The following is a 27,735-nucleotide window of genomic DNA, read 5'->3' as shown; positions in this document are numbered from 1 at the left end:
TAGTCCACATCTAATTATTTCCAAGGATCTGGAACTGAGATATGAAGACATTGATTCTACCTTCAAATGTGGAACCATCCAGATACAACAAAGGACAGCTCCATTCAAGTGATGGTTCTTCTTAGTAAGAGCAATGGATTGATCAGCTCTTGAACGGCACTTTCGGTAGAGAGGATCCCTCAAGAAATGCTCTGAACAAGGTGAGAGCTTGCGAGGGCGAAGTGTATGGAACCTCGTGAGCTGCTCCTCTCACCGTGGCGAATGTCAAACGAGTCGCATTCTTCCCTCTTCTTGACCTACCAAATGACTCGGTCCATCCACCGACCTGATTCATGAGCGTCAATAATGTTGTCGAGAATGTATAGGGTCATCCGAAAGTTTCGAAGCACGTTCAACAATGGGCGGGCACAAAATTTTTTTTTCCTTTACACCACGGCGTGTCAGAGTTTAAGAGAAAAACGTACACAAGAAGAGAACCTAACCTGCATTTGGTCATACCAAGGAGCGTATTTACCCAAGGATGTGAAATTCTAGTCTCGAGCGATCATGTTGGCGATCATCCTCGTCTGCGTCAACGGTATTTTCGAATCTTGATCACCACTGCAATGAGCAGCCCAGTTTCACGTTTGTTAGTTGATAGGAGTAATGCAACCCTGATGTTTATGTTCATGAATTCAAGGCAAGTTTCACCACAACACAGACAGTGATTCTTCTGACCGGAAGAAGTTGTCATGGAATGGAACATTGTTGGAATAAGACGATTCATGTCCATGACTTACCTAAAGAGGAGGACTCGCAGATGATCCTCGATTAAGGCCGATAAACGAGGTATGATGTCTATGCCCATATCGACGGCATGATAAGATAGAGGCCTGCCGTGTGCCACATGAAACCACATTTAGAAACAGAATGCGTGGTTCCGACTGAATTAGGAAGGAAATAGAACAGAGGTGAGAAAAAAGACCCTGAACAGAATTGCCAAGCCGATGGGAGCTTTGTCGTATTGGCATGGAGGGCTTTTTGCACTCGAGGCTTATTGAGGTACGAAAATATCGAATCCCCGAGGCACGGATCACTAAGAACCATCCTTCGAGCAAGCTGCTGACAAGAAAAGTCAATGCTTGATGAACCAGGGCAGGGCCTAACTTCTGAATAGTCCTATCTGCGAATCAATACTATAAGGATGCTCTCATGGTTTTTGTTCCTAGGCTGTTTCATTCTTATGCTCTATGCAGGGTCAGATGAAATTTTAAGGAAAGGTCTTCCAGAGAGTCAAACTCACTTTGGCGTGGTACGCGTCCCACGCGCTACTTGAAGCCGATTGTGTCATCGCGGTGGTCCCAGAGAAGCAATAAGGTTCAAGCACATCACCTGGATCGGTAAAATTCCCCATTTCCTCCACCTGCTTCTGAAACACCTCAGCGCATTCCAAGGAAATTTTGTGGTGGATTCGTTCTGTCAAGTACCTGGAGTCGTTGCACGCCGTCTCCTTCAGCTTCAATGTCTCGTCCGAAATGACGCCGTGGGACCACAAAAATGTGGCACCATGTGGCACCATCTATACCAATCTGAAAATCCAGAAGTGGGTTGCCGAGCTGCATCAACATAAGGAAGATGAAGATTGAAAACCGAACGAAGAAAGCTGCCATTGAAAACGCAGGATCCAAACGAGCAAAGTATCGTTAACTGCTATCGCCCTAAGCTTGATCGGTTTCCCATGGGACTGCTTATTGTAATCCAGCACCAGAGCAGTAAGCTGCGGCACGTAGTGGCCTACAATCATGTTCTATACAGTTTAGTTTGGGGAGGAAAATTAGTATACCAAAACAGATTTAGAAGAACAGATAGGAATCAACAATCACGTCCATGGAGAGACCGCGATACTATCGGAGTTTCAACTATTACCAGCGTAGCTCTCCCCTGCTAAAAACAGATCTGTGTCTCTGTATTTCGGATATTCTTCGAACCAACTGAGAAGGAACTGCATGTTATCTCTGGCTGCAATACGAAGGGATGTCTGTCTCACTACGAATACGAAGGCCGCTAAGTTCTTATTACTTTTGACAAGAAGGAAAATAACTAACAACTCAGATATACCGGTGTCTGCATCTTTCCAATCAACATAGTCCAAAGTTGTGTTCAAGTATGAAAACCCGACTCCGATAGGGGATTCCACGTACAGCATGTTCGACACTACCCAAATTGCAATCGAATGAGCATAAATAACCCTTAACTTTCAGGAGTCTGTTCCATTACAAGATGATCGATCGGTGGGTGAAAGAAGTACCGTTATTCCAGGAAAATTCGTTCTTCATCAAGCCACCGTCCCCACCTGGTCGAAACGGACCGTGCTCCATGAATGCCCTGAACCCAAGAGGAGCAGCCGGGGCCTAAACCAAAGTAAATCAGAACTGGCAAACACTAGTTCAAGCAATAATGAATTAGCAGTAGGACTACTATACCGCCGTTGAACCACAATGTCAATGGGTAAGATGGCGGCTCGCTAGCATTGGCTTCCACGAAGTAATAGAACAGGGCATGGCCACGCCGAGAATCCGTAACGATGTAACCCGAATGCTGCTCGAAAGAAACGCCATCTGGCTGACCAGGGAGCTTAGTGATGAGCTCGGCCGTTGATGTAATGGAGGAGAACAGAGGAATGACACCATTCACAATCACAATGAAGTACCAAAACATCATTTACATGGACCGAAGGACTCTGAGCAGTGAAGAACTGAGGAGCTTCCAAATGACACTACACCATCCAAGAACAGATCTAATGATAAAATAAGAGTTCTGTGGGAATGAATCTTCCTTTGACAGATTGACCAGTCAATTGGTTTTATAAGGCTCATTTCATCTTAAATAATCTCTCAATGACCAACTGGCTAGAAACTATTTTCTATTTTAGCATTCTGCTTGGCTTTTCAACCTAGAAAGGCGAATTTGGTCGTGATAGCATCGATCGTAGTATCGCACGTTCCAGACGTCGCACGGTGTCCATACACATGATAGCAAGAACTAGTAATAGGCACAGAACATCCCAACTATATGACTAAATTGTGTAGGAGTACAAAGATTATAGCATGCCTATCTATTGCGCAATTACTCTTCGCTATTTTGAAACTAGGAACATTTTAGTTTAAGGATAGGATATCTACTGGGCATCGACATTTTAGCATGCGTATCTATTGTGCAATTACTCTTTGGCCCTGTCAAATTTGTGATCACATCAAGCTCGAATCTGGTAGTTGTAACATGTAGTTCGCATTCGATTTTTTCCTTGGATCTGGAAATACGATATGAAGACATTGACTCTTCTTTCAGATGTGAATATCAAAGGTATAACAGAGGACAGCTCCATTCTCAAGCGATCGACCTGGAAAGAATGATGCTTCTTCTTAACAAGAGCCATGAACGGATCAGTTCTTGAACGGCACTTTCGGTGGAGAGGATCCATCGAGAAATGCCTTGAACAAGGTGAGAGCTTGCGACGGCGAACTGTATGGGACCTCGTGAGCCGCTCCTCGGACTGTGGCGAATGTCAAGCAAGTCACGTTCTTCCCTTTTCTTGACCTTCCAAATGACTGAGTCCATCCACCAACCTGGATTCATGAGCGTCACTGATGTTGTTAAGAATGCATATATGATCGGAAAACTTCTAAGCAGATTCAACAATGGACGGAAACATTCCTTTTCTTTTACTCCGCGATGCGTCTGAGTTAAAAAGGAAAAAGAAAAACGAAGACGGGACGAGAATCTAACCTGCATTCTGTCGTACCAAGGTGCATATCCACCAAAGGATGAGAATTTCAAGTCTCGAGCAATCAAGTTGGCGATCGTTCTCGTCTGCGTCAATGGTATCCTCGAATCTTGATCCCCGCTGCAACGTGCAGCCCAGTTCCACATTATCAGTTCATATATTACATGACGGCGCAAGGATGTTTATGTCCATCCATGACTTTTGAGGCTTGCTTCCGCAGCACAGATACCGTGATACTTCCGACAAGAACAAGGTGTCGTCGAACAAAACATGTTGGAATTAGACCGTTCGTGTCTGTGACTTACCTGAAGAGGAGTACTCGCAGATGCTCCTTGATTAAAGCCGATAAAACAGGTATGATGTTGTCGCCTATACCAGTGTCGCGTAAGGAAAAAGCACTGCCGCATACCGCACGAAACGACATTTAGAAACAGAACGTGCGGTTTCGACTGAATCAGGAAGGTAATAGAGCAGAGGTGAGCAATAAAAACCTTGAACAGATATCCCAAACCGATGGGAGCTTCGTCCTATTCGCATGGAGGGCTTCCTGCACTCGAGGATTATTGAGGTACAAGACTATATAATCCTGGAGGCATGGATCGACAAGCCCCATCCTTGAAGCTAGCTGCTCACAAGAAAAGTCGATACATAATGAACCAGATCAAGGCCTAACCCCTGAATTGTATTGTCTGTGATGCAATACCAAAAGGGTGCTATCTATCGTGGTTTTGTTCCTAGGCTCTTTCCTTCTAGAAACTAGGCAAGATCTTGGACAGAGTCGAACTCACTTTAGCATGGTACGCATCCCACAAACTACTTGCAGCCGATCGCACCGCAGTAGTCCCCAAGAAGCAGTGAGGTCCGAGCACATCAAATGGATCAGTGAAATTCCCCATTTCCTCCGCCTGCTTCGCTGATACCTCGGCGCATTCCCTCGAAAGTTTGCCATGGAACTGGAATCGTTCCATCCAGTACCTAGAGTCGTTGCACACCGTCTTCTTCAACTTCAATGTCTCATCCGAAATGACCCCGTGGGACCACAAAAAATTGGCGCCATCTATACTAATCTGAATATCCAGAAGTGGGTTGCCGAGCTGCGTCGTCAGAAAGAAAAGGAGATTTTTTTCGGTCAGGTAGTAAACTTGAAAATCAAACGAAAAAAAGTTGCCAAACTGAAGAACGCGTAATCCAATGGAGAGGGGAACTGTTAACCGCTATCCCCCTAAGCTTGATCGGATTCGCATGGGAATGCTTGTTGTGATCCACTACCAGAGCTGCAAACGGCGGCACATAGTGGCCTACAACAATGTTCTATAGAGATTAGTTCGTTTGGAAGGAAGATTAGTATATCAAATTGGAGACGAACAAGTCAGAATTTGCAATCACATCCATAGCGAGACCAAGAGACGAGGAGTTCCGACACTTACCAGCATAGCTCTCCCCCGCTATATAGAAATCGGAGTCTCTATATTTCGGATATTCTTTGAACCAACCGAGAAGGAACTGCATGTTTTCTCTGGCTGCAATGCGAAAAGATGTCCATCTTACTACAAATATGAAGGCCGCTAAGTTCTCATGACGCAAAGGAAATTCGTTAGGAACAGCTGAGATGTACCGGTATCTGCATCTTTCCAATCGGCGTAGTCCACAGTCGTATTCGAGTATGAAAACCCAACTGAGATGGGGGATTCTACGTACAGCATGTTCGACGCTACCGAAATTGCAATCGAATGAGCATAAATAACCTTAACAACTTGTCAAGAGTCCATTCCATTTACAACATGATCGATCAACCGATGAAAGAAGTACCTTTATTCCAGGAGAATTCATTCTTCATCAAGCTTCCGTCCCGAGCTGGTCGAAACGGGCCATGCTCCTTGAATGCACCTTGCCCCAGAGAAGAGCAGCCGGGGCCTAAACCAAAGTCAATCAGAATCGGCAAACAAACAGCAAGAGCAGTAATTGAATTAGCAGTTAGGACTACTATACCGCCGGCGAGCCACAAGGTTAGAGGGTAAGACAGCGGGTCGCTAGCATCAGCTTCCACGAAGTAATAGAACAGAGCATGGCCAAGTCGAGAATCCGTAGCGATGTAACCCGAGTGCTGCTTGAAAGAAATGCCATCTGGCTGACCGGGGAGCTTCGTGATGAGCTCGGCTGTGGATGTGCAGCAGGAGAACAAAGGAATGACCCCATTCACAATCACAAAGAAGTGCCAAAGCATCATTTTCCTTGGATCAAAGGGACTCTGAGCAGTGAAAGAATGAGGAGCACCCAAATGAGACTACCCCGCCAAAGAAAAAAGTTGATGATAATATGACAGCTGCGTGAATGGTATCTTCATTTGACAGGTTCACCGGCCAATTTCGTAAGGCTCGTTTCATATTAGATAAGGACCAAGCTGGGTAGAATTTTTTCAAGCATTCTGCTTGACTTTTCTACTAAGAAAGGCGCATTTAGCTCGTTTTTCCTTCAGACAGACGCCCACGGGAAAGGAAACAACGTGGTTTTGGTCCCTGGAATCCTCATTGGGGTCCATTTATCTTTTTCGTGGAAAAAACAGGTAATTGCCAATAAGTTGTGAGTAATGATAGACTTTGAATTGGAAGAAATCTTCTTTTACCTATTCAGAGTTATTGAATGATCTATAGATAGCAATTTTCGACCTAAAAAATTGCATGCGTGACCATTTCTAGAAAATTGAATAGTCAAAAGGTAGAAAGAAGTGGAAGATTTGGTCTTGATTAACAAAGGAGGAGACAGAAACATTTAGGCTACGTTTGGTCGTCGGGATATGAGTCGGGATATGATATGTCCTATCATATCCTGTGCTTAATAGATAGCTATCCATAGGATAAATGGGATATAACACGGATAAAAAAAATCCTAGGAGAGTGAGTGGAATAGATCGGGATAAGATTTCTCAAGAGAGCATAAACGAAGATAATTAGGTTTTTCCATAACCACCATTCTCCTCCGCGCCAAGTTGCCTCCTAGCAGCTCCGGCGTCCCCGGTCGGGGGCCACCTCTCCAAATGCGGCAACCATCAAGGGCCGGATATCTCCACAGCCTTGCTCTTTAATTGATTGTTTGGCGTGATATGAGATCACGTCTCTTGTTCTTTAATTACTTGAAACTTTTCAATATTTGCAAGGTGTCGGTTAACACTCGATTTTTAATCATTCTTTTTCCTTAGAAAAATCATTAAAAATACAATAAAAATTCATAAAATTTGAAAATCAGCTTTAGAAGCTTGGCCAAGCCTAAGGAACCAATTTTGAACAAAAAAAAATAATTTTTGAAATTTTTCTCTTTTTTTTTTATTTTTCTATATTAGGAAAATATCCAAAATAAAATAAAGAAAAATAAAATTTGTGTCCACAAAAACATAAAAATAAAAAAAAATTAGCCAATATTTTTATTTTAATTCACTTTTCATTTTGGCCTTTTAAAATTTGGAAAATTCAATTTGGGGGTTGCAAAAGTCTTCATAAACATAAACACCGAATTGGGCCAAAAAATTATAATTTGAGTCCTTTTATGTTTTATTTTCACTTTTTCCAAGTCATGACATTTACCTTTAATGTCTCATATTGCATTTCATTCCAACTGTTTATAAAATTGAGCAATTTTGGCTAAAAGGACCTATTTACACTTTTTATTTTCAATTTAGTCCCTTGTTTTCACTCTAAATGCAATTAATCATTCTTTGGATAATTTCAATCAAATCTAAGACCACGGCCCAAAGTTCTACATCATTCTGAATCTATTAGTGGGTTTGAATCCGTTTGATTTGATCGTTTGAGATTTGGATTATTCAAAAATCATTTTCGGATCAATCTGACAATTTGGGGGTTTTATAGATAAGCAAATCAATTGGACAAAAAAGTACCATTTCCGGGTTTTAGACATGTCCTAGAATTGATTGATAGCATCAATTCGGTGGAAATAGGTTGAATCGGCGCCCAATTTGAGTAGAAATGCCGAACCGAGTTAACCGGGTCGGGTCGACTCGACCCAATCGACTTGTTGACCCCGAAAAACCTTAAGAAATTAATATCGTAAGGCAACAAGAGTTGTGGATAAAGGTAGCCATATATTGTGTTTTATAATATTTTGTACATCACTAATGAAATGTACATGTGCCTATTTATAGGCTTTAAAGATTAACTATCTAAAGTAACGAATAACAAAATAGCAATTACACCAAATCAAAATCAAGGCAAAATCTCCTAAATATATTTTTATCTCTAACACAGGAAAATAATCATGGAGGAAATCTCTGCTGAGCTGTAGCCTTGCTGTCTAACATGCACCCGCAAGCCGATGTGGTAGGGGTCATGGTAAGCTTGATCCCAAGAAAAGGGAACCGACGATTGGAGAGACCTTTAGTGAAGATGTGGGCTGGTTGATCATGAGTGGAGATGTATTAAACATGAAGCTATTCTTGGTCACACGCTCGCGCACAAAGTGGTAGTCAATCTCTACATGTTTAGTGCGAGCATGGAAGATGGGATTACCAAGAAGATAGACAGCAAAAACAGGAGGAGCGGGTAGACGAACATGAAGATCGCGTGGCAGAGCTTCTATCCAGATAAGTTCTGCAGTGGTGTCGACAAGACACTTAAACTCAGCTTCGATCTTGGATGGGGCAATGGTCCGTTGTTTGTGGGAGCTCCATGAAACGAGATTTGAACCCAAGAAGATGCCAAACTCCCCAACAGAGCGATGAGTATCTGGAGCACTAGCCCATCCCGCATCGGAAAAGGCATGCAGCTAAAAAGAAGAGATGGAAGTGAAGAAAATACCATGATGTTCGGTGCCTTTGATGAAACGAAGGATCCTTTTAATAAATTGCCAATGGATCTTATTGGGAGAATGCATGAACTAACAAGCAGTGTTGACAGCATATACGATAGCCGGGCGAGTATACGTGAGATACTGTAGAGCCCTTACAATGCTGCAATATAGTGGTGGATCGGAGAAGGGTGCACCAAGATGAGCAGACGAGGCACCGACCAAAGTGGTACATAGCACGGAAACAGGACGAGCCTTGGTCATTTTGGCCCGCATAAGTAAATCTGCAACATATTTAGCCTGATGGAGAATAATGCCTCGGTCTATCCATTGTATTTCGATGCCAAGAAAGTAATCAAGCTCTCCCGGATCTTAATAGAAAATTCCTGCTACAGAGATTTAATGAAAGCCAACAAGTGCGCATTAGCCCAGTGACAATAATGTCATCAACATAAACCAAAAGGAAGATACTATGCTGAGCTGTATGAAGAATAAAGAGTGAGGAATCAACAATCGAAGGAATGAAGCGCAGCTAAACCAAAAAAGCATCGAGGCGTTGATACCAGGCACGAGGAGCTTGTTTGAGACCATAAAGAGACCATTGTAATTTGCGGACATAGCAGGGATGAGCATATTCAATAAAGCCATGGGGCTGCTCCATGAAAATTTCTTCCGTTAGGTGACCATGAAGAAAGGTGTTCTTCACATCAAGCTATCGAACTTGCCACCCATGAAAAAAGGCAACAGAGAAAATAGTGTGAACCGTCACATGCTTGATGACAGGGCTGAAAGTCTCATTGTGGTCGATGCCTTCTTGTTGATGGAATCTCTTTGCAACCAATTGAGCTTTATACCGCTCAAGAGAATTATCGGCACGAAACTTAATCCAGAAGACCCATTTGCAGCCAATGGGTTTACAATTCGTAGGAGGAGACACTAATGTCTAGGTCTAATTTTTTATGAGGGTAGTGTATTCGACCGCCATAGCTGCAAGCCAATTTGCATCTTTCATAGCTTGACTAAAGCAAGAAAGTGTGACAAAATCTGATACAGAGGTGGCCAACGCATAAGTGTGATCGGTGTGGATATGTCTCCGAGCTAAAGTGCCATCACGAAGGCGTGTCACCATAGGATGTGTCGGCTAAGCTGAATTCGGCGGAGAAGCTGCTGGCAAGATTGGTGAAGCTGCGGACTCTGAGGGAGACCCATCGGCGGGTTCATCCAATGAGGTTTTGAACACACCCGAACCGCGCTAATTCTACCGCAAGGAATTTCCAGATCGCAAATAGCAATTAGAGGGAGAGCATGACTCACGCGGTGGTTGCTGTGGCAGAGGAGTTCCGGATAACTCAGCATAAAAAAGCGGTTGAATTGTTGCGACGGCCTCCAAAGATAATTGCGAAATGTTGCGCATAAGGGATATCTAATTTGTCAAACACTACATCGGCAACAATGTAGAACCATCGATGCTGGAGGGAATAACACCGGTATCCTTTGTATCCCGATGGGTAGCATAAGAAAAAGCACTGGTGTGACTATGGTTGCGGTTTGTTCTTTGCATAGGGTCGAAGATTGGGATACACCGTGCAGCCAAAACCTCTGAGATGTGCAATAGATGCAACCATATGAAATTAGATCTCACATGGTAATTTATTCTATGGAACCGATGTGGGCGATCGATTGATAATGTGTATAGCTGCTTCAAAGGCAAAGTCCCGATAATGATAGGGGCGAAAGCATGATAGAGCATCGCGAGTCCCATTTCAACTATGTAGCAATGTTTGCACTTAGCCGAGCCATTCTAAAGAGGTAGGCGTGGACAAGACGTCCCGTGAAAAATACCTTTTGCTTGCAATAATTGAACAAATGGTGCAAAGATAAATTCTCCCGCACGGTTAGATTGAAAAGCTTTGACCTTAGCGTTGAGTTGATTTTCAACATAGGTGAGGAAAACAGTGACAATGAATAAGAACAGGTCGCGAGAGTGAAAAAGAAAAAACCAAGAAAATTTAGAGTAATCATCCGTAAACACACATAGTATTTATTATTTTGGGATGATGTGATAGGAGCAGGCCCCGGGACATCAAAGTGAACTAGTTCTAAGGGACCCTTGGATCTATTAGTTGTTGGTGGATGAGATTGTTTATGACTCTTGCTGGAAAGACAAGCCGAGCAAACTGGAACATGACTTAATGAATTATTGAAGATTCTTCAAATAGTAGGAAATATGGCATGACGAAGATGATGATGCCAATGGGTGAGTGACTCCGGTTGAGAAACAAAGCAGATTGGAGACGTAGGTGACAATGATGAGAGTAGAGGCCTTGATTAATGTACCGCTGGAGAAGGATCCCGCATGTACGACGGCACTTCACAAAGAAGCGATTCGGTGAGAAAATAAAATCACATGAATTTTCAGCAGAGAATTGACGACCAGAAATTAAGTTCTTAGTGATAGAAGGAACGACTATGATGTTAAACATCCGGAAGTCACGGGTAATAAGGGTACCTGTATGAGTGATGGGAAGACTTAACACATTATCTATGGTGACTTGCTGAGTGCCACAATATGGCTGAGTTGAGGACAGCTTATGAGGATTGTTGGTAATGTGATGTGTGGCACACAAGTCGAGATATCAGGCATCAAGAGAAAGCACCGATGGTGGAGGAGGTATCTCAGCCAATTGAACTTGTGGTGGAAGTGACTATTGCTGGTGCGTGTAGCTTCCAAAAAACCCAAATAGTTGGTTCAACCGATTGTGACAAGCAACGACATTGTGTCCTGGGTGATTGCAAATCTGACACCTCACATTGCTACGTCTTTGATTTTTGTTGCCATTGAAATTTCGGTGCTGAGAGTTGCCTGGATTATTGAAGTTGGGCTGCTGTCCATGAGGATTAAGATTCTTCTGTTGCCCCATATTTGAGTTGGGGCTGTTGAAATTGAAAGTGTGGCCATGCTGTGAACGTGAATTTTTGCCCAAGCTGGTGTTGTACGAGACAAAGGCAGCTGGTTGGGTGGTTTGTGGTTCCTGGAGCTCCAACGGTGCTTCATGAGCCAAGAGAAGGCCATGAAAAGACTCCTTGATCATTTGTTGATGCTGAGTGTGAATCGAAATTGCAATAGCCAAGCTTTGAAACTCCGCTCCTAGGCCTCGGAAGATATGCATTCGGTACCCTTGTAGTGAGATGATCTCACCAATGGAGGCCAATTGATCAGATATAAAAGTAGCTTGTTGAAGGAATTCGGCCATGGTTTGATAACTTTTCCGCATCGCCCGAAGTTGCAGCTGTAATTGGGTAGCTCGCGCATTGTTTTGGGCAGCAAAAGATGCAGAAAAGAAATTCCACACGGCATGAGAGATGTTCATACTAGATAAATGACCCACAATTGAATCGGTTGTCATGCTTAAAATCCACCTGAAAGCAATCCGGTCCCGTATATACCAGTTATCGTATTCCGGATTGGGCACAATATTGGAAGAACTATCTACATTGGTTTGAGTAATATGTCGTGGAGGACATGACAACGTTCCATCGACGATCGAAATCAGTTTATTTGCTCAAAGGAAGGGGAGGATTTGAGCTTTCCACACCAAATAGGTGTTCCCGGTGAATTTCACCCCCTCCCCCCCCAAAGATTCGAACAACCAGATGACCCCATGAAATTTCCAGATGAAGGAATGACGGGGCTGGTGAGAGACAATATTGTTGAACTGGATGACATTGAGATACTAACAACAGCAGGAGTCGTGGGACTCGATTTTGTTGGGGAATTTAGATCAGAACTCATGGCTATGATGCTTTCGCAATTGATAGCCATATATTGGATCTTAAGGCAATAAGAGTTGCGGCTAAAGATAGTCATATGTTGTGTTTTATAATATTTTGTACATCACTAATGAAAGGTACATGTGCCTATCTAAAGTCACAAATAACAAAATATCAATTATATCAAATCAAAATCAAGACAAAATCTCCTAAATATATTTATATCTCTAACGCAGGAAAATAATCATGGAGGAAATCTCTAAGTTGTAGCCTTGCTGTCTAACAGACCCAACCGTGCTCAGAAGCCTTCTTCCCCAACCAGTTTTGCACTCATAGGGAGCAAGCTGGAGGAGGAGAGGCCGATTTTCACACCTATTCGTGCACGCCGAACGCCAAAAAACGGAGCTACCTAAATCTCATGAGAAGCCCGGCGCCGAGAAGATCATTTCACGCGCCAAAATTTTGGGGTCGGTGGATAAGTCGTCCACACATTTTGATCAAAGGAAGGAAGTCTTCCTTCGGTTAGAAATGGCTCTAACAGATTCTGAACAGAAAGAGAGAAAGCGAGAGAGAGAGCTCACTGCGCCGCCATTGACAAGTTTTTTGGCCGCGAGCTTCGATCGAAATTTCGTCACTCCTCAGGCAATCTCGAGGTCTGACATCTCTTCAAGAAGCTTTCTACAACCTCAAGGAGTACCTGGATCTCCCTTGTTTGAAGCTTCATCAAGTAACCAGGTAAGTGCCATTGATGATCATCTGAAGGTTCGATCATGGAGGATCCTTCATTTCTTCACATTTCTTTGTGATTCTTAGTTCAAATCACTCCCACACCCTTGCTGATCGCGAATATATGCTTGTTTTATGATTTCGTTGCATATAATCCCCCGAGTCAACCTCTCAAACCTTTGAACACATCGCGAACTCCCTAGCTCTCTCGCGATGCTCTCAACCTCGCACGATGGTCAGGTAAGTTCCATTTGCCTTCCCTTATGCTATTTGATTGCTTTGATTAGTTTTTTTACGTGAATATTTGGAGATCGAAATTCGTTGGAGGAAGGCTCATGGTCGGTCTTAGTGGAGCTGTTTTTTAGGCAGTCTTAAGGCTGGAAAATCCACATATATTGCACGATTCGAGACTTTGAACGGTTTAGTATTGAAATAGGGGTGATTCGCACAAGTTTTGGTCACGGTATAGGCGCTCCGACGAGGTTCAGGCGTGTTTTCCGGAACCGGGGAGCCGCCGGCCCTCTTCCCCGGCGGGATCGTTGACTGGTCAACATATATGGTAGCCACATTGCATCCACGTTAGCGAGGGAAGATTCAATTCAGTTCTTTAAAAATTAAAAATTAAAAACCAGATCGGACGGTGGACATTGTGCCACGTGTCGCAATCTAGTAATTTTGAAAATTAAAAAATGATTTTCTGAAATAAATATGATTTTTCAAAAATAAAAAATAAAATTCCGATCGGATGGCCACAATTTGACAACATGGCAGGATCGTGGATTTTCAAAAGATAAAAATTACTTTTGGAATTATAATTGATTTTTCAAAAATAAAAATTCATTTTGTGATCGTGTCACTCAAGTTTGGCCACACGTCACGATCTCAGCCACCCATTCATTTTCTGGTAAGAACGAGGCCTGCCGCGTGCCACATGAAACCACATTTAGGAACAGAATGCGTGGTTCCCACTGAATCGGGAAAGCAATTGGCGTGGAGCGCTTTCTGCACTCGAGGTTTATTGCGGTACGAAAATATCGAATCCCGGAGGCACGGATCAGTAAAGAACCATCCTTCGAGCTAGCTGCTCACAAGAAAAGTCAATACTTGATGAACCAGGTCAAGGCCTAACTTCTGAATAGTCCTATCTGTGAATCAATACCATAAGGATGCTCTTATAGTTTTTGTTCCTAGGCTGTTTCATTCCTATGCTGCATGCAGGTTCAGATGAAATTTTAAGGAAAGATCTTCCAGAGAGTCGAAACTCACTTTGGCGTGGTACGCATCCCAAGCGCTACTTGAAGCCGATTAAATCGTCGCGGGCGGTCCCGGAGAAAAATAAGGTTCGAGGACATCACCTGGATCGGTAAAATTCCCCCATTTCCTCCACCTGCTTCTCAAACACCTCCGCGCATTCCATGGAAATTTTGTGGTGGATTCGTTCTGTCAAGTACCTGGAGTCGTTGCACGCCGTCTCCTTCAGCTTCAATGTCTCGCCTGAAATGACGCCGTGGGACCACAAAAATTTGGCACCATCTATACTAATCTGAAAATCCAGAAGTGGGTTGCCGAGCTGCATCAACAGAAGGAAGATGAAGATTGAAAACCGAACGAAGAAAGCTGCCATTGAAAACGCGGGATCCAAACGAGCAAAGTATCATTAACTGCTATCGCCCTAAGCTTGGTCGGTTTCCCGTGGGACTGCTTATTGTAATCCAGCACCAGAGCTGCAAGCTGCGGCACGTTGTGGCCTACAATCATGTTCTATACAGTTTAGTTTGGGGAGAAAAATTAGTATACCAAAACGGATTTAGAAGAACAGATAGGAATCAACAATCACGTCAATGGAGAGACCGCGATACTAGAGGAGTTTCAACTATTACCAGCGTAGCTCTCCCCTGCTAAAAACAGATCTGTGTCTCTGTATTTCGGATATTCTTCGAACAACTGAGAAGGAACTGCATGTTATCTCTGGCTGCAATGCGAAAGGATGTCTGTCTCACTACGAATACGAAGGCCACTAAGTTCTCATTACTTTTGACAAGAAGAGAAATTGCTAACAACTCAGATATACCGGTGTCTGCATCTTTCCAATCGACGTAGTCCAAAGTTGTGTTCAAGTATGAGAACCCAACTCCGATAGGGGATTCCACGTGCAGCATGTTCGACACTACCCAAATTGCAATTGAATGAGCGTAAATAACCCTCAACGAGTTTCAGGAGTCCATTCCATTACAAGATGATAGATTGGCGGGTGAAAGAAGTACCCTTATTCCAGGAAAATTCGCTCTTCATCAAGCCACCGTCCCCACCTGGTCGAAACGGACCGTGCTCCATGAATGCCCTGAACCCAAGAGAAGAGCAGCCAGGGCCTAAACCAAAGTAAATCAGAACTGGCAAACACTAGTACAAGCAATAATGAATTAGCAGTAGGACTACTATGCCGTTGAACCACAATGTCAGAGGGTAAGATAGCGGCTCGCTAGCATCGGCTTCCACGAAGTAATAGAACAGAGCATGGCCACGTCGAGAATCCGTAACGATGTAACCCGAGTGCTGCACGAAAGAAACACCATCCGGCTGACCACGGAGCTTAGTGATGAGCTCGGCTGTTGATGTAATGGAGGAGAACAGAGGAATGACGCCATTCACAATCACAATGAAGTACCAAAACATCATTTACATGGACCGAAGGACTCTGAGCAGTGAAGGACTGAGGAGCTTCAAAATGACACTGCACCATCCAAGAACAGACCTAATGATAAAATAAGAGTTCTGTGGGAATGGATCTTCCTTTGACAGATTGACCAGTCAATTGGTTTTATAAGGCTCATTTCATCTTAAATAATCTCTCAATGACCAGCAGGCTAGAAACTATTTTTCTACTTTAGCATTCTGCTTGGCTTTTCTACTTAGAAAGGCGAATTTGGTTGTGATAACATCGATCGCAGTATCGCACATTCCAAACGTCGCACGGTGTCCATACAGATGATAGCAAGAACTAGTAATAGGCACAGAACATCCCAACTATATGACTAAATTGTGTAGGAGTACAAAGATTATAGCATGCCTATCTATAGCGCAATTACTCTTCGGTATTTTGAAACTTGGAACATTTTAGTTTAAGGATAGGATATCTACTGAGCATCGACATTTTAGCATGCGTATCTATCGTGCAATTACTCTTCGGCCCCGTCAAATTCGTGATCAAATCTAGCTCGAATCTCGCAGTAGTAACAGGTAGTTCGCATTCGATTTTTTTCCATGGATCTGGAAATACGATATGAAGACACATTGATTCTTCTATCAGAAGTGAATATCAAAGGTATAACAAAGGACAGCTCCATTCTCAAGCGATGGACCCGGAAAGAATGATGCTTCATCTTAATGAGAGCCATGAACGGATCAGTTCTTGAACGGCACTTTCGGTAGAGAGGATCCCCCGAGAAATGCTTTGAACAAGGTGAGAGCTTGCGGGGGCGAAGTGTACGGGACCTCATGAGCTGCTCCTCGGACCATGGCGAATGTCAAATGAGTCACGTTCTTCCCTTTTCTTGACCTACCAAACGACTGAGTCCATCCACCAACCTGGATTCATGAGTCTCACTGATGTCGTTAAGAATGAATATATGGTCATCCAAAACCTTCGAAGCAGATCCAGGAATGGACGATTAACAAAAAACGAAGACGAGACGAGAACCGAACCTGCATTCTATTGTACCAAGGTGCTTGTCCATCAAAGGATGAGAATTTCAAGTCTCGAGCAATCGAGTTAGCGATCAGTCTCGTTTGCGTCAATGGTATTCTCGAATCTTGATCGCCGCTGCAACGTCCAGCCCATTTTCGCATTATCACTTTATCATATACGTAACGCCACACGGATGTTTATGTTCATGACTTCGAGTTTGCTTCCGCAGCACAGATACCGTGATACTTCCGACAAGAAAAAGGTGTGGTGGAACGAAACATGTTGGAATTAGACCGTTCATGTCTGTGACTTACCTGGAGAGGAGTACTCGCAGATGCTCCTTGATTAAAGCTGATAAGAGAGGTATGATGTTGCTGCCAAAATCATCGCCGCGATACAAAAAAGACCAGCCGCGTGCCACAAGAAACGACATTTAGAAATAGCACGTGCAGTTTCGACTGAATCAGGAAGGTAATAGAGCAGAGGTGAACGAAAAAAACCCCATGAGAAGAATCACCAAACCGATGGGAGCTTCGTCGTATTCGCATGGAGGGCTTCCTGCACTCGAGGATTGTTGAGGTACGAGAATATATAACCATCGCAGATTGACAAGGCCCATCCCTGAACCTAGCTGCTCACAAGAAAAGTTGATACTTAGTGAACCGGATCAAGGCCTAATCCCTGAATTTTATTATCTGTGATGCAATACCAGAAGGGTGCTCTCATGGTTTTGATCCTAGGTTCTTTCATTCCTATGCTGTGACTGTGCTCTATGCAGGCTCAGGTGAAATTTTAAATTGGTGTCTCCTAATGAGAGTGCGTATTGAAACTAGGCGAGATCTTCCATGGAGTCGAACTCACTTTAGCATGGTACGCATCCCACGAACTACTTGGAGCCGATTGCACCACGGTAGTCCTGGACAAGCAGTAAGGTTCGAGCACATCAAATGGATCAATGAAATCCCCCATTTCCTCCAACTGCTTCTCTCATACCACAGGGCTTTCCCTCGAAAGTTTGCCGTGGAACTGGAATCGTTCCATCCAGTACCTGGAGTCGTTGCACGCTGTCTTCTTCAACTTCAATGTCTCGTCCGAAATGACGCCATGGGACCACAAAAAATTGGCGCCATCCATACTAATCTGAATATCCAGAATTGGGTTGCTGAGCTGCATCAACAGAAAGAAGAGAATTTTTTTGTTCAGGTAGTAAGCTTGAAAATCAAATGAAAAAAAAAGTTGTCAAACTGAAGAACGTGCAATCAAATGGAGAGTAGAACTGTTAACTGCTATCCCCCTAAGCTTGATCGGATTCCCATGGGGCTACTTATTGTGATCCGGCACCAGAGCTGCAAGCTCCGGCACATAGTGGCCTACAGTTGGAGTTAAATGAACAAGTCGGAATTTGCAATCACATCCATAGCAAGACCAAGAGACGAGTAGTTCTGACACTTACCAGCATAGCTCTCCCCCGCTATATAGAAATCGGAGTCTCTATATTTCGGATATTCTTTGAACCAACTGAGAAGGAACTGCATGTTTTCTCTGGCTGCAACCCGAAAATATGTGTGTCTTACTACATATATGAAGGCTGCTAAGTTCTCGTGAAGCAAAGGAAATTCGTTAGGAACTACTGAGATGTACCGGTGTCTGCATCTTTCCAATCGGCATAGTCCACAGTCGTAGCCGAGTCTGAAAACCCAACTGAGATGGGGGATTCCACGCACAGCATGTTCTACACTACCGAAATTGCAATCGAATGAGCGCAAATAACCCTTAACAACTTATCAAGAGCCCATTCCATTTACAACATGATCGATCGGCCGATGAAAGAAGTACCTTTATTCCAGGAGAAGTCATTCTTCATCAAGCCACTATCCCGAGCTGGTCAAAATGGACTGTGCTCCTTGAATGCACCAAACCCAAGAGAAGAACAGCCGTGGCCTAAGCCAAAGTCAATCAGAATTGGCGAACAAACGGCAAGAGCAGTAATTTAATAGCAGTAGGATCACTATACCGCCGTTGAACTACAGTGTTAGAGGGTAAGACAATGGGTCGCCGGCATCGGCTTCCACCAAGTAATAGAACAGAAAATGGCCAAGTCGAGAATCCGTAACAATGTAACCCGAGTGCTGCTCGAAAGAAACGCCATCTGGCTGACCGGGGAGCTTGGTGATGAGCTCGGCTGTTGATGTGCAGGGGAAGAACAAAGGAATGACACCATTGACAATCACAAAGAAGTACCAAAGCATCATTTACTTGGATTAAAGGACTCTTGAGTATTGAACGACTGAGAAGCATCCAGATTGATTTTATAGTCTCATGTTTTGATAAAATGGAAGCAAACACTAGCCACACAGGTCAGCCAAGGGTATCTCCATCTTAGCTTTTCTCACAATAACCAAACAAGGAAAACCTACCACGTCCATGATACTTGGGCTTATTTTTATGCACACTGACATGACCTCTCTTGATGTCTGACACATAAAATGACACATGAATCTAACTATGACAGTATATGTCGAACCTTTACCTGGTCGTGTCATGTAGTTTCTGAAACATGTCGGCATCGGGGCAATACGGTTATCGGCAGTAGGGCGGCAAAAGAAGTTACGCATTTGAAATGGACAAAGACCGACCTCTAAATAGGATCGTTTGCATCACCACTTGGAAAACCAGCAGTCCAGGATCTCAACTACCTAAAGAGGTTCGGACACAAGGTGCTGACGTGACGCCCTAAAAAATCCGACTTATATGAAGTGTTTGAATTCAATAAAAATGATAAAAATTAAATTTTAGTGGGTACAAAATTACGGATCGTAAGGACGTAAGTGACAATTAATTAGACGATTTTCGATTTGTCGTTCGGTTTATATTAGATTTCAAAAATCGTAATCGTCGCGATTTAGGTTTTTTATTCATCGTGCCTAAGTCTAATTCTGACCGAGCCGGGCCCGTGTTTCGACCAAAATGCCCTCCACCAGTTCACCTAAATATTCGTTCTCTCCCGATTTATCAAAAAACCATTTTACTCCCCCAATAACGCACAAGAAGACAAAATTTTTTAAAACCCCAAGTGGCCCCACTTGTCCCCTCACCTCTCCAATCTCCCACCAACCCATCACCATCGTCTTCTCTCTCTCTCTCTTTCCCCCCTTGCCGAACAACAGCCCCCCCTCCTCTGTTCATCATCTTCTTTTCTCTTCTGCTGCAGCTCAACTCCCCCCACCGGGTCACCTTGCGCGACCACCACCTCCGCCCGCCAATCTTCACCGCCGTTCGCCCTTGCCGCCAGTCACCTTCAGCCGTCGGCCGCCTGTCAATCGCCTTGCCGAGCTCGTCGCGGCCCCAGCCCCAGCCGCCGTCACCAGAGCCCCCGCCGTACGCCAGCTCCTCCTCCCAGCCACCGCCTCGCCTTCGCCATTCGACCACCGCGCCCCGACCAGCGAAACCCAGCCGCGACCCACGACCGACCTGCTACCCCGACGCCGGCCGGAGCCTCTGTCGCGCCGCTGCTTCCAGGTCGAGACCCACCGTTCGTCGTCGGCCCGGCCCCACCTCACACCCCACCAGCCCGACGACCTTCGGCCGCCACTGCCTCAGCCCGCCGAACCCGCGACCTCCATTTCCCCCCTGCTGAGCCCGCCGCCTCTGTCCCAAGCCGACCAGCCCCGCGACCCCGAGGAGCCCGCTGGTCGCCGCCGGCCGCGAGCTAGCCGGAGCTGCTCACCCTCCGCCTTGTGGCCGCACCGTCGAGCCCAAGCCAACCCGAGCCCGTGAACCGCCACCAGCCACCGTCTCGAGCGCATGCCGCTGAAATTACTGTTCTGTGAACAGTATCAGCTCGAAAACAGAAACTTGAAATCTCTACCCGATCCAAAAGTCTCGTGCCCGACCCTACCCCAACCGCCAGTTTTTATTGTGAGTTAATCCTAACTCTCAGTTAGGACGTTAATTGCGTTCAGAATTAGATTAATTAGCTAATTAGGATGTTTATGTAGTTTAATTACGATTGGATTAGATAGAAATGTAGTTTAGGCTAAATGATTGTAATTAGTTAAGTTAGTCGATTAACTAAGTTGTCTGTGGCTAATTGATGATTAGAATTGACTGATTATGCTTGAATAATCGTGAGTAAGCGATAGGCTAGAGACGAACGCACGATTGACTGTCAATTGGAATTGAAATTGTGATTAAAATCGACTAGCTGCAATTGATTAATTGATTTTTGAATTATTAGATGTAAATGCCAAAATTGACTGTTGATTGTCGTGGGGGTCTAATTAGAGGCTAATCGCCTCAATTTGCTTGATTTGTCGGTCGATAGAATTATGCATTCATGTGACCACGTATGATATCAAATTGCATGTGTTGACTTGAAAACGACTTTGGGCCGAGTTTTTGTACACATCGGTGGGAGCATCCGCTTATAAGGAAGGATGATAAACCGACCGGATTGATTGACATCGATTGGCATACTTGTCTGGTCATATGATGGTTATCGTCGGCCCGGGGTACCATACCTAATACACTTAATGTATCCGTCCCAAGGGTACCAGAGGGATCATTATCGTCGGCCCAGGGGTACTAAGGGACGATATCCAATATACTTATTATATCCGTCTCGGGGGTACCATGGGGATTACGATCTTCGGCTCGGAGGTACCAAAGGACAATATCATATATGTTCGTCCCAAGGGTGCTAGGGGACTATCGGTTGCCATGACCGAAAGAAATGAAACAATACATTATCTTGCCGAAAAGAGCACCTATTGACTAGAGCACTAGCACCCATTGACTAACGTACATGACCGAATGGCCTTAATTAGGTCGACCGAATCGTGCGTGGCATTCCGTGGATTGACATCTGTATGATATTCTGCTAGTGAGTTGAACTGGTGTGATTGTCGTATCAAGTTCTCCTTATATGTGATGTGGCTTCCTGACGGTTAAGCCGCATGTGGTTGAGATATCCATCTTGTAAGTTATGATTGATTAATAGGATGTTACGAACGAATCAACGTCCTAGTCGGGCTTAGGCGTTGACTCACCGAGATTTATATCTCACCCCGTCATTGTTGACCATTTTCAGGCCCTTAGTTGTGAAGAACTAGAAGAGGCGTGGATCTTGTTGGAGTTGTTTGAGAGTCGTGTTATTTCCGACGTGGTATTTCCGAGAGTTATAGAAAGTGGCCCGAAGAATGGGCTTATAGATATTTCACATCCTTGGATTAACAAAGATAATTAAATACAAGTTGATTTTTTGTTGAAATGTTATGATTTGATTGTTGTAGCTGTCTATTTAACTATCCTTGTTGTCTGATTTGATGTTTGGGAGTTGCACGTTCCGCATGTGTAATAAAAGATAAAACAAATGGGTCGATGACGTGCCCGAAACGTCGTCATTTTTGACCCGAGAGGTATTAGTAGGGATATTACGTACCCGAGGATCAAACGTGACAGCTGAAGAAACCCACAAAGAAAGTTCCATGTTGACTGTGCTGAGTGTGCTCAAGCTAGTGTCTTCTTTGCTGACATGGACGCACACGTCCACCCCGTGTCGCCATTGACCGGACAAGTTGGTGCTTACGTGTGATTGTCACGTGTTGTTTTCTAATGTTCCTCGTTTCTAAAGTATGCGGAAATGAAAGGCATTTTCAAGTACAAGCAAAATTTTCTCTAACGCGGAATTCCCACGCTGCAACAGAAACTCATGGAAGAGCATTCTTGCATGAAAGAACTCTGCTTGGCCATATCACAAGCAGCAAGAAAATGATCTCATTTTAGTCATTCCAACTCTCATTTGAGCAAAGTGAGTTAGGTCAGGAAGTGACCTCTGTAAAGATCTTTCCGCTCCCTAAAAGCAACTAAGACATATTTCTTAATTGTCTCCACAGAGTCGTTTTGACAAATCTCAAATTTATCCATGGAAGCGAGATTTTTACAGTCGAATCATATTACAAGCGGTCAAATCGTATTACGGGAACCGATTAGCAGTAATTAGGCGGGGGTGCACGATGCAGAAACACTTCGAAGGTCATCTGCAAATCAGAATCACCTCTTCGGGTTGAATCCTTCACTTGGAAGGTGCTTGGGAAACAAAAAAAAAAAAAATTCATGTTGGACAATCTTCAATGAAGGGGAAAGCCCTTGCAAATAGATTTCTCTTTTCAAAAGAAGGCTGAATCTGTTTCTCAGTGATTGTTTCGTAGTAACTTGGCCAAGGATCTTTGGCACTCAGCATATTCTCTGGTAGGTGCCAAATGGGCAGCAGCTGGTTTGGTCAAGATGGGAATTTGATCTTGGAGATACATAACTTCTTCCAAAGATGGGAGATATCCTTCTCGTGGATACCACCATCCCATTGTTTGGATCTTTTTGCAGGATTAGAATAGGAAAACCCTTGAATATCGAGACACACCACATTCACCATTAAGGGTTCGTTTGTTTCACGGAAAACTCAGGTTTTGGAAAATGTTTGCCAAAAAATTATCAATTTTCAGGTGTCGGAGGATGGAATTCTAATATTCCATGGTCACCTTTGCCTGCCTAATGACGTCGATTTGAGAAATGAAATCTTGTCCGAGGTTGGGATGCTATTCACACTTCCCAACAATAGGAAAGCACGTGGGTCACGCTCCACGTTGAGTGGGCAAGGTCTAGGGGAGCCGCCCTGACGGGGGTCTCAAGGGGGCAACGCTTCCTAGACACTCTTTTACAATCTAAGCCCATATGTTTTACCATATGTTTTCATTGGTAGTTTGAACTTAAACTCATGAATAGCTACTACTATATATATTCTTTTTCTCTTGTAATTAAGGAATCTAACGAGGGATGTGAGATGCTAATTATAGTGGAATTTTCTGCTAGACGTAACTCTAATTTAAGGGTGAACCGGGATAAAATCTCGTGTTACGATTTCTCTTTCTCCCTTTACGTTTTACTTCGAATTGATTGTGCGCCGAATTCTAACAATCAAAGTAACCACGAAAGGACATGATGAACTAAGGTTTCGTTTATTTCGCGATCGAATGATGGCGTGATATTTTCCTGAAAAATAATCGTCTATATCATTCGAAACGATTAGCCACTAGCAGATATTTTCATTGTTGATGGCAATTTATGCCTAAATATTTTCGTGAGCAATGAAAATAATTTCATGTTCATTCATTTTCGTAAGCAATACAAACGATTTTTTCTATTAAAAAAATTTTTTAAACTACTTATTTTTCTTGGAATAAATGCATGAAGGATAATATTTTTAGAAAGTAAGATAAGCTAAGGGATGTTGACCTAGTTTAGCTCCTTGAATCTCTACGGTCCGTCCATATCTCTTTGACATCATCCCTTTGGGCGTTCATACTCATTGATATGTGAATACGAATCTTTCAAAAAGACCCCACTTGGTCCAGCCTTTATATACATGCTTTCTTTGGGTAGCTTTGATTGCATTTATGGTATTGTTAGTGATCAAATTGGCGAATCGGGTCGGATTTAGGTTGGTTTCGAAAAACAGCCCAGTTTATATTGATCAACTTAACCTATATTGATCCATTTATACATAATATTATATTTTTCGACAGATATTGCTAAAACACATCTATATGAGACCCAACTCATATAAATTTATACCTGCCCATATAATCCACTTAAGCTCCTCATTACTTGGATAAAATGTTATATCCAATTAAAAAAGTAAAATAACAAAATAATAAGACGTAAGTAAATTTTTTTAAAATGTACAAAAGAAAAGAAAACCCAAAAGTCGAAGGACTAGAAAATTGTGCATGTGTCGTGATGATACATATTCTTAATGCATGCTTGATCTTGAACTAAATTTAATCATTTTCACTAATTTGCCTCAAATTCCATGGCCTAATTATCCCCTCAAAATCCAAGTTACGATGCATCTATAGTCATACTGTTTTCCTATAAATAAATAAATAAAGAAACCAATTGATTACATCTATAGTACTAATCCAACATAGCACTAAAGTTTCTATGAAACAAGTAACACGACGTATCAATGTAACGAGCAATTGAAATTTCCACAAATGCCATAACTTTTTAGCTAAATCTACTCTCTCTCTATCACGAAATGAATACGGAAAAATGAAGAATCGCATAATAAATGACAAAAATGCCCGTAATGAGCTGGTAAGTCGGGGTCTTTTTTTATATTAATATGAACATTTCATGCTCTTATTTGATACAATGTCCACTTCAGGCCCTCCTTTGAAACAAAAAAAGCACTTCAAACCATTATTTGAAACAATGTCCATTTTAGTCCCTTATTTGAAAAAACGAAGACACCTTTATTCGAACAGTCCCATTCTAATGATGGTTCATCTTAATGAGAGCCATGAACGGATCAGTTCTTGAACGGCACTTTCGGCGGAGAGGATCCCTCGAGAAATGCCTTGAACAAGGTAAGAGCTTGCGACGGTGAACTGTATGGGACCTCGTGAGCCGCTCCTCGGGCCGTGGCGAATGTCAAGCGAGTCCCGTTCTTCCCTTTTCTTGACCTACCAAATGACTGAGTCCATCCACCAACCTGGATTCATGAGCGTCACTGATGTTGTTAAGAATGCATATGGTCATCGGAAAACTTCTAAGTAGATTCAACAATGGACGGAAACATTCCTTTTCTTTTACTCGCGATGTGTCTGAGTTAAAAAAGGAAAAGTAAAAACGAAGACGGGACGAGAATCTAACCTGCATTCTGTCGTACCAAGGCGCATATCCACCAAAGGATGAGAATTTCAAGTCTCGAGCAATCAAGTTGGCGATCGTTCTTGTCTGCGTCAATGGTATTCTCGAATCTTGATCCCCGCTGCAACGTGCAGCCCAGTTCCACATTATCAGTTCATATATTACATGATGGCGCAAGGATGTTTATGTCCATTCATGACTTTTGAGGCTTGCTTCCGCAGCACAGATACCGTGATAATTCCGACAAGAACAAGGTGTCATCGAACGAAACTTGTTGGAATTAGACCGTTCGTGTCTGTGACTTACCTGAAGAGGAGTACTCGCAGATGCTCCTTGATTAAAGCCGATAAAACAGGTATGATGTTGTCTCCTATACCGGTGTCGCGTAAGGAAAAAGGACTGCCACATGCCGCACGAAATGATATTTAGAAACAGAAGGTGCGGTTTCAACTGAATCAGGAAGGTAATAGAGCAAAGGTGAGCAATAAAAACCTTGAACAGATATCCCAAACCGATGGGAGCTTCGTCCTATTCGCATGGAGGGCTACCTGCACTCGAGGATTATTGAGGTACGAGACTATATAATCCTCGAGGCACGGATCGGCTAGCGCCATCCTTGAAGGTAGCTGCTCACAAGAAAAGCAGATACTTAATGAACCAGATCAAGGCCTAACCCCCGAATTGTATTGTCTGTGATGCAATACCAAAAGGGTGCTATCTATCATGGTTTTGTTCCTAGGCTCTTTCATTCTAGAAACTAGGCAAGATCTTGCACAGGGTCGAACTCACTTTAGCATGGTACGCATCCCACGAACTTCTTGGAGCCGATCGCACCGCAGTAGTCCCCGAGAAGCAGTAAGGTCCGAGCACATCAAATGGATCAGTGAAATTCCCCATTTCCTCCGCTTGCTTCGCTGATACCATGGCGCATTCCTTTGAAAGTTTGTCATGGAATACCTCCGTCCAGTACCTCGTGTCGTTGCACACCGTCTTCTTCAACTTGAATGTCTCGTCCGAAATGACGCCATGAGACCACAAAAAATTGGCGCTATCTACACTAATATGAATATCCAGAAGTGGGTTGCCGAGCTGCATCGACAGAAAGAAGAAGAGAATTTTTTTTTGTCAGGTAATAAGCTTGAAAATCAAACGAAAAAAGCTGCCAAACTGAAGAACGCGCAATCAAAAGGAGAGGAGAACTGTTAACTGCTATCCCCCTAAGCTTGATCGGATTCGCATGGGAATGCTTGTTGTGATCCACTACCAGAGCTGCAAACTGCGGCACATAGTGGCCTACAACAATGTTCTATAGAGATTAGTTCGTTCGGAAGGAAGATTAGTGTATCAAATTGGAGACTAACAAGTCGGAATTTGCAATCACATCCATAGTGAGACCAAGAGACCAGGAGTTCCGACACTTACCAGCATAGCTCTCCCCCGCTATATAGAAATCGGAGTCTCTATATTTCGGATATTCTTTGAACCAACCGAGAAGGAACTGCATGTTTTCTCTGGCTGCAATGCGAAAAGATGTCCATCTTACTACAAATATGAAGGCCGCTAAGTTCTCATGACGCAAAGGAAATTCGTTAGGAACAGCTGAGATGTACCGGTATCTGCATCTTTCCAATCGGCGTAGTCCACAGTCGTATTCGAGTATGAAAACCCAACTGAGATGGGGGATTCTACGTACAGCATGTTTGACGCTACCGAAATTGCAATCGAATGAGCATAAATAACCTTAACAACTTGTCAAGAGTCCATTCCATTTACAACATGATCGATCAACCAATGAAAGAAGTACCTTTATTCCAGGAGAATTCATTCTTCATCAAGCCGCCGTCCCGAGCTGGTCGAAACGGGCCATGCTCCTTGAATGCACCGAACCCAAGAGAAGAGCAGCCGGGGCCTAAACCAAAGTCAATCAGAATCGGCAAACAGACAGCAAGAGCAGTAATTGAATTAGCAGTTAGGACTACTATACCGCCGGCGAGCCACAAGGTTAGAGGGTAAGACAGCGGGTTGCTAGCATCGGTTTCCACGAAGTAATAGAACAGAGCATGGCCAAGTCGAGAATCCGTAGCGATGTAACCCGAGTACTGCTTGAAAGAAACGCCATCCGGCTGACCGGGGAGCTTCGTGATGAGCTCGGCTGTGGACATGCAGGAGGAGAACAAAGGAATGACCCCATTCACAATCACAAAGAAGTGCCAAAGCATCATTTTCCTTGGATCAAAGGGACTCTGAGCAGTGAAAGAATGAGGAGCACCCAAATGAGACTACC

The 27,735-nt window shown here is 43.6% G+C and overlaps 2 protein-coding genes and 1 pseudogene across 2 annotated transcripts; all 3 read right to left on the bottom strand.

The window, feature by feature from the left end:
* On the bottom strand, window positions 1–2,903 carry LOC115754616 (annotated as a pseudogene).
* On the bottom strand, window positions 1–27,735 carry LOC125315048 (serine carboxypeptidase-like 45). The gene is made up of 14 exons (XM_048278929.1): window positions 27,436–27,735; window positions 27,256–27,360; window positions 27,062–27,157; window positions 26,874–26,966; window positions 26,659–26,744; window positions 26,241–26,540; window positions 25,944–26,077; window positions 25,758–25,850; window positions 25,455–25,572; window positions 25,098–25,293; window positions 9,252–9,255; window positions 7,764–7,769; window positions 7,076–7,090; window positions 1–140 (listed from the first exon to the last, which is right to left on the bottom strand). Exons 1-10 carry the CDS (start codon window positions 27,671–27,673, stop codon window positions 25,111–25,113), a joined length of 1,446 nt encoding a protein of 481 aa, XP_048134886.1. The 5' UTR covers window positions 27,674–27,735; the 3' UTR covers window positions 1–140; window positions 7,076–7,090; window positions 7,764–7,769; window positions 9,252–9,255; window positions 25,098–25,110.
* LOC115754601 (serine carboxypeptidase-like 45) lies at window positions 3,403–6,075 on the bottom strand. The gene is made up of 10 exons (XM_030693674.2): window positions 5,753–6,075; window positions 5,573–5,677; window positions 5,379–5,474; window positions 5,191–5,283; window positions 4,976–5,061; window positions 4,552–4,857; window positions 4,255–4,388; window positions 4,069–4,161; window positions 3,766–3,883; window positions 3,403–3,605 (listed from the first exon to the last, which is right to left on the bottom strand). The coding sequence occupies exons 1-10, from the start codon at window positions 5,988–5,990 to the stop codon at window positions 3,423–3,425; spliced, it is 1,452 nt and encodes a 483-aa protein (XP_030549534.2). The 5' UTR covers window positions 5,991–6,075; the 3' UTR covers window positions 3,403–3,422.

Source organism: Rhodamnia argentea, chromosome 5, assembly GCF_020921035.1.
Source record: "Rhodamnia argentea isolate NSW1041297 chromosome 5, ASM2092103v1, whole genome shotgun sequence".
Classification (NCBI taxonomy): domain Eukaryota; kingdom Viridiplantae; phylum Streptophyta; class Magnoliopsida; order Myrtales; family Myrtaceae; genus Rhodamnia; species Rhodamnia argentea.
This window is presented reverse-complemented; position numbering and strand designations above follow the sequence as displayed.

Coding starts and splice junctions, on each gene's coding strand:
- LOC115754601 (XM_030693674.2), bottom strand. CDS start 5,990: ATGATGCTTTGGCACTTCTTTGTGATTGTGAATGGGGTCATTCCTTTG. Junction 5,062..5,190: donor AGCGGGGGAGAGCTATGCTG/GTAAGTGTCGGA, acceptor ACATTGTTGTAG/GCCACTATGTGCCGCCGTTT. Junction 4,389..4,551: donor GGGATGCGTACCATGCTAAA/GTGAGTTCGACT, acceptor TCTTGTGAGCAG/CTAGCTTCAAGGATGGGGCT.
- LOC125315048 (XM_048278929.1), bottom strand. CDS start 27,673: ATGATGCTTTGGCACTTCTTTGTGATTGTGAATGGGGTCATTCCTTTG. Junction 25,851..25,943: donor GTTTGGGATATCTGTTCAAG/GTTTTTATTGCT, acceptor GGCATGTGGCAG/TCCTTTTTCCTTACGCGACA. Junction 25,294..25,454: donor CTTGGTACGACAGAATGCAG/GTTAGATTCTCG, acceptor TCATGAATCCAG/GTTGGTGGATGGACTCAGTC.